This window comes from Somniosus microcephalus, chromosome 3, assembly GCF_052327205.1.
Source record: "Somniosus microcephalus isolate GS21.2 chromosome 3, FLI_Smic_1.0, whole genome shotgun sequence".
NCBI classification, from domain to species: Eukaryota; Metazoa; Chordata; class Chondrichthyes; order Squaliformes; family Somniosidae; genus Somniosus; species Somniosus microcephalus.
Genome location: NC_140989.1, coordinates 190246912 through 190253646, shown reverse-complemented (window position 1 = coordinate 190253646; position 6735 = coordinate 190246912). Strand labels below are relative to the sequence as shown.

Sequence of the window (6735 nt, the reverse complement as noted above, 5' to 3'; positions counted from 1 at the left end):
GCCATACGTTTTTGCACCCATTGAATTCAACAATACCAGCGCTTTCTTGTCATCTGGCACTTCATTCGCCTTGCAGTATACTTCTATGCGTTCGACATATGTCGTCCAATCTTCGACTTCATTGTCGAACGCTGTGATACTGCCACTCTTTGGCATTTTTGGGTGTGGTTAGACTGGCTTAAAATGGCATCTCCTGCGCTTTCCTTTCTTCCCCGCTGCGGCTTAAAATGGCGTCTCCCGCGCTGCTGCCAACGCCGCTCTCGGCGGCCCTCGTGGCAAATGGCGACACCCTGTGGGTTTTGTGCGCTGCTCCTGCGCTGCTGCCAATGCCGCTCTCTGCCGTCTTCGTGGCAATGGCAGCGCCTCGCGTTTTTCTGCACGCCTCTCTCCCCCGTTGACGCTGCTCGGCCCTTGAACACCGGCTGCGCTCTGCTCTCTCTCGCCTCTCTCCCCCGTTGACACCGCTCGGTCCTGAACACCGGCTGTGCCCTGTGCGCTCTGCCCTATCTCTCTCCCCCGTCGACGCTGCTCGGCCTTTTTCTGTGCCTCTCCGTCGGGCTCTAGCCCGCCGCTGTCCGGGAAGGGTCTGCACAGTACCTGTTGCCAGCCCGTTTCGCTGGACCATCGTGACTGGAAAGCCAAGCCTGGCTCTCGACAGCCTCCCCTGCGATGCTCAAATCTCCGCTGGATGACTGGGCGGTTGCCCTGGTCGACGCCCGTGCTTCTGGACTTGACCTCCTTCTACTGTTCTCCAGGAGCGAATCCCTGGGAGGTGATGCAGAGTTGCAGGTAGGTTCGAATCTGCTCGTCACCAATGTTAGATCCGTGTATCTTGTTGTTATGTCCTTCAATAATCAGACAAGAGACTGCAGGGAACGATCAACAGGTGTTTACTGAATGAGGGTTACTCTAGAACTAACTGTACAGATCACTACTCAGGGTTTATATGCAGGTGTGGTCACTGCCGGTACTACAGTATACAGGAGCTGTAAGAAGTAGTTCTCTCCCTTAAAGGTACATACATTACACCATCTGCTTTCTCAGATCGGATGTAAAAGATCCCATGGCACTAATCAAAGAAGAGCAGGAGAGATCTCTTGGTGTCCTGGCCAATATTTTGTCCCTCAACCAATATCACTAAAACAAATGATCGGGTCAATTATCACATTGCTGTTTGTGGGAGCTTGCTGTGCTGTATTTATTACAATAGTGAAAGAAAGAGGGACTTGCATTTCTATAGCACCTTTCATGACCACCGGACGTCTCAAAATGCTTTACAGCCAATGAAGTACTTTTGAAATGTACTCACTGTTGTAATGTAGGAAATGCGGCAGCCAATTTGTGCACAGCAAGCTCCCACAAACAACAATGTGATAATGACCAGATAATCTGTTTTTGTGATGTTGATTGAGGGATAAATATTGGCCCCAGGACACCAGGGATAATTACACTGCTCTTCTTCGAAATAGTGCCATGGGATCTTTTACGTCCACCTGAGAGAGGCAAATGGGCCCTCGGTTTAACGTCTCATCTGAAAGACGGCACCTCCGACAGTGCAGCACTCCCTCAGCACAAGTGACTACTGTTCAGAAATATTTAATTAGCTGTAAAGCGCTTTGGGACATCCTGAGATCATGAAAGGTGCGATATAAATGCAAGTCTTTCTTTCTTTGTTCATTACCCTGGCAGACCTTCCTTTATGCAATACCTCTGAAATCATGCCACGCTGTGATTGGGTGCTTCTGAAGAACCACCCAGCATTGACAGTTAGTCAGGTATTCTCACACATCTGTGCCATTGCACTGGCTGTCACAACCTACTCGAAAGTTAGAGCCTCCACAAGCACTAACTGCCTTTCAAAGCAAGGTCTGCTCACCTCTATCTGAGGATTTTTTTTATTCGTTTATGGGATGTGGACATTGCTGGCAAAGCCAGCATTTATTGCCCATCCACAATTGCCCTTGAGAAGGTGGTGGTGAGCCGCCTTCTGGCGTGCAGGTACTATCAGGAGAGCGTGGAATGTTTCTTGAGCATCTGGCCCACCTGATAGCTCTCCGTGCATCCTATTCTTCTTCCATTCACCTCAATTTAGGGAATTCACATTGATTGCTGTGGGAACAAATAGAAAAGAATAAAACAGTTTGGAAGAATTGATAACAATCGCTGTGTCAGGAAAAAGATGATAAAAATAGGGCAGACTTGGCCTAAAAACTACAAAAACAGGCTGTTCAGTGCCTAGTTGTGGGAAGATAGCTGTCATCTTCACTCTCATCGGCAGCACTGTGCCTGCCCTGCTGTTCGACTGCAGGCCCTCCTGCAGTAAGCGGCACACCTAATTCAGGGAACACCCTGGCAGACCTGAGCCTGTAAAGGTACTGCTCCTCTAGAAGCCACAGATAATTGTGTCTGGGTCAACAAGTTCAGTTAATGGAGCCTGGATATAGGAGCCCCCTCCTGCGATCCTCCCTGGAATCGAACAGTTCTTGCAAGATCCTCTTCTTCATCCTCCAAGTACAACAACACAATGGGACCCCAAAGAGGGCACCCATAGTGCAAGGGCAAGTGGTGGCAGGCGAGAAATGGCACTTCCTCTGAGTTCCCTGGTCTCCACTGCTCAGCAAACAGCAGATGCCTGCCCCTTTAAATCTCTTCCATCATCAGGAACAGGAGGAGGTCATTCAGCCCCTTGAGTCTGTTCCGCCTGGCTGATCTGGATCTCAAATCCATTTACCTGCCTTTTCACCATTTCCCTTGATACCCTTACCCAACAAAAATCTATCGATCTCAGTCTTGAACTTTTCAACTATGCCTGTCTCTTGGGGGAGAGAATTCCAGGTTTCGACTACCCTTTGTGTGAACAAGCACTGTCCTGAAGCCGGCGAGGCCACTGAAGGCAAGTTTCAAAAACATTCCTTAGTGGGACCCGGGAGGAACAGGGATGCTCCTCCAGGCCCCACAAGGAAAATCCGAGCCTCTGCTACCCAGGTCCCCTCCCCTTCCCCGCGAGACCCTTGCAACATCAACCTTACCTTGCTGTCGACACCCTTTTCTCGGTGCCGATGGGTAACCTCCAGAGCACTCGATCTTCTTCCCCTCCTCCATGTTGGTGAGGTCCTGCTTTCCACCCAAAGCAGCTGAGCAGCAGCATTGAAATGAGGCACGGCAGTTAGAACCTGCCAGGCCTGCGTGAGATTACTGTCCCCTCCCACCAGCCAGTGTTACCATCTGCCCTCTTGTGTTTTTAACAGTTTGGAGGTATGGAAGAAATGAGTAATTAAAGAAAGGACTTTCATTTATATCACACTTATCATGACCTCAGGATGTCACAAAGCTCTTCACAGCCAATGAAGTACTTTTGAAGTGTGGTCACTGTTGTAATGTAGGAAACGCAGCAACCAATTTGCGCACAGCAAGCTCCCACAAACAGCAATGTGATAATGGCCAGATAATCTGTTTTTAGGTGTTGGTTGAGGGATAAATTATTGGTCAGGACACTGGGGAGAACTTCCCTCCTCTTTTTCATAATGGAGTCGTAGGATCTTTTACGTTCATCTGAGCCGGCAGACGGGACCTTGGTTTAATGTCTCATCCAAAGTCACTGTTTAGTAAGCAGACACAATAGCCAATATACAGACCGCAAAGTCCAACAAACTGCAATGAGATAAATGGTAATCTGTTTGTGTTGGTGATTGGTTGAGGGATGAACATTGGCCAAGGTACTGGGAGTACTCCCTGCTCTTTTATGAATAGTGGAATGGAATCTCTTGTATCAAGCTGAATGGACAGTCAGGGCTTCAATTTAATATTTCATCCGAAAGACAGCACCAATGATAATGCAGCACTTCCTCAGGACCGCACTGAAGTGTCAGCCTAGCTGATGTACTCAAGAGATGCTGGGGATGCAACTGGTTGTTGGCGATAGAGAATCGCCAGCCCATTTTACACCGTGTCCGATTTTCTATTGAAGTCAATAGAAAAGAAAATGGAGCCCGGTGTTAAACGGGTGATTCACCATTGCCTGTTGCGTGGTTTCGCCAAAATTAATTTCATGCCTGGTAACTGCAATTTGTTTGACTATTCAACGTCTCTCTTGCCTCAAGGCCTTTAAACACCAAATACAGTTAAAGAACCACCGTAAACAAAAATAGAAAATGCTGGAAATGCTCAGCAGGTCAGGCCGCATCTGTGGAGAGGACAGGGGAGTAATGTTATGGGTGGGGATCCTGGGTCAAACACTGAGGAAATAGTGTGGCCTTTTTACCTAGATAGAATTTTCCACTAATTCTCTTTTTCTCTCTTTCAGGAAAAGATTTGCTCTGTCTGGTGCAACTGCAGGTTCTTTGCAGTGAAGACCCAGGATTTTGATTCTGTGGCTTGGCATTGAAGTTATAATAATCAACTTTACTCTTCAAAGAATGATTTTGGGGGGCGGGAGCTGCTTCTGTACATTTTGGAAATTATAAGTGTTTGTGTTCTGGACACTTCAAACAATGAACTTCACAAACTGCTCATTTGAACCTTGTCCGGGACGAACAAAATCATTTACGGAAAGGACTGTTACTGCTTTAACACTGTCCCTGATTGCAATTCTGGCCACTTTGTTGAACTCCGCTGTCATAGCTGCTATTTGTATTACAAAGAAACTGCACCAACCGGCAAACTATCTCATATGTTCCCTGGCTCTCACAGACCTCCTTGTTGCTATTTTAGTGATGCCTATCAGTATTATGTACATTAGCACACAGGCCTGGCTTCTGGGTTATATTGTTTGTGAGGCTTGGCTGAGCCTGGACATGACCTTCTGCACATGCTCAATCCTCCATCTGTGCGTGATTGCCCTGGACAGATACTGGGCCATCACAGATGCCATAGAATACGCTACAAAAAGGACGGTGAAGCGTGCAGGAGTCATGATACTGGCTGTGTGGGCCATTTCTGTTTTCATATCCATGCCTCCCCTGTTTTGGAGGAGCCACGATATTAACAGTACGGGGGAACACTGTATCATCCAGCACGACCACCTCATCTACACCCTTTACTCCACCCTTGGAGCCTTCTATGTGCCGCTGGCTTTAATTCTAATTCTTTACTACCGCATCTACCACGCGGCCAAGAACCTTTACCAGAAGCGTGGCTCCAGTCGCCACTTCAACAGCCGGAGCACCGACAGCCAGCTCTCCACCTACATGAGCTGCAGGCTGACGCACACCTTGTGCGTGTCCGAGCTCCCCAGCTCCGAGCTCGAGCTCGACAAGAATCACGTGACGCTCAGGCTCCCGCCCTTCCAGAACGGCATTGGGAGCACGTGCGATCGGCAGCAGGTTTGCAGCTCGAGGGAGCGGAAAGCAGCGCGCATCCTGGGCCTCATCCTCGGGGCCTTCATTATCTGCTGGCTGCCCTTCTTCATCAAAGAGCTTCTCGTGGGGCTCCGAATCTGGGATGCATCTCCCGCGGTTGCTGACTTTCTAACATGGCTGGGCTATGTCAATTCTTTAATTAACCCTCTCTTATACACAAGTTTCAATGAAGATTTCAAGCTAGCCTTCCGGAAGCTTACAAGATGCAGAAAGCACAGTTAAACTCTCTCCCAACAGGACGGGTCTTGTCAGCTGCCTTTACAAAATGTGCTTTTAATTATTTGAGGCGTTTCTCTTTTGCAGTTGCTGAAAGAACATTAAATTATTTTTTGTCTACTTGAAAATCAGTGCTATATCTTTTAATATTATTTGCAGTAGGAATATTTGATACAGTATCCAATGAAACAAATATTTAAAAATACAAAAAATAAACTTTTTCTCTCTATGCAAAAGCATAACATCGCTCATTAAAGAAACAATTGGGATAATTTTGACTTTGTGCGATAGCGTAAAACGGGTGATAGTGAGTCGGCAGCCCCTTTCACATCGCTCCCCATTTCTATTTCCAATAAAGTCGATTCACTATCTCCTGTATTACACTCGTACAAAGTCAAATAGCTCTAAATTTCCTCATGATCTTCAGCACTTAAATAAGAACATAAGAAATAAGAGCAGGAGTCGGTCATTTGGCCCTTTGAGCCTGCTCCGCCATTCAATAAGATCATGGCTGATCATCCACCTCATCTCCACTTTCCTGCCCGATCCCCATATCCCTTGATTCCCCTAGAGTCCAAAAATCTATCGATCTCAGCCTTGAATATACTCAACGACTCAGCATTCACAGCCCTCTGGGGCAGAGAATTCCAAAGATTCACAACCCTCTGGGTAAGGAAATTTCTCCTCATCTCAGTCGTAAATGGTCGACCCCTTATCCTGAGACTGTGACCCCTGGTTCTAGACACTCCAGCCAGGGGAAACCTAATTGCTTGCTGTACCTGTATGTTAACTTCCAGTGATTCGTGTACAAGGACACTTGGGTCCCTCTGAACACCTACATTTCTCAGTCTCTCACCATTTAATAAATATTCTGCATTTCTGTTTTTCCTACCAAAGTGGATAACTTCACATTTCTCCACATTTATATTCCATCTGTCATGTTCTCACCCACTCACTTAACCTGTCTACATCCCTTTGCAGCCTCTTTGCATCCTCCTCACAGCTTACTTTCCCATCTAGCTTTGTATCATCAACAAACTTGGATACATTACACTCAGTCCCCTCATCCAAATCATTAATATAGATTGTAAATAGCTGAGGCCCCAGCACTGATCCTTGAGTACCCCACTAGTTACAGCCTGCCAACCTGAAACTGACCTGT

At 47.2% G+C, this 6735-nt stretch overlaps 1 protein-coding gene across 1 annotated transcript; it reads left to right on the top strand.

Annotated features, from left to right (window-relative positions):
* Positions 1-4308: 4308 nt before the first annotated feature.
* htr1e (5-hydroxytryptamine receptor 1E) lies at positions 4309-5695 on the top strand. Its single transcript, XM_085977693.1, has one exon. It carries the CDS (start codon positions 4491-4493, stop codon positions 5577-5579), a length of 1089 nt encoding a protein of 362 aa, XP_085833819.1. The 5' UTR covers positions 4309-4490; the 3' UTR covers positions 5580-5695.
* The last annotated feature ends 1040 nt before the right edge of the window (positions 5696-6735 follow it).

Excerpts from the sequence above, each read along its gene's own strand:
- htr1e (XM_085977693.1), top strand. The coding sequence starts at position 4,491 with ATGAACTTCACAAACTGCTCATTTGAACCTTGTCCGGGACGAACAAAA.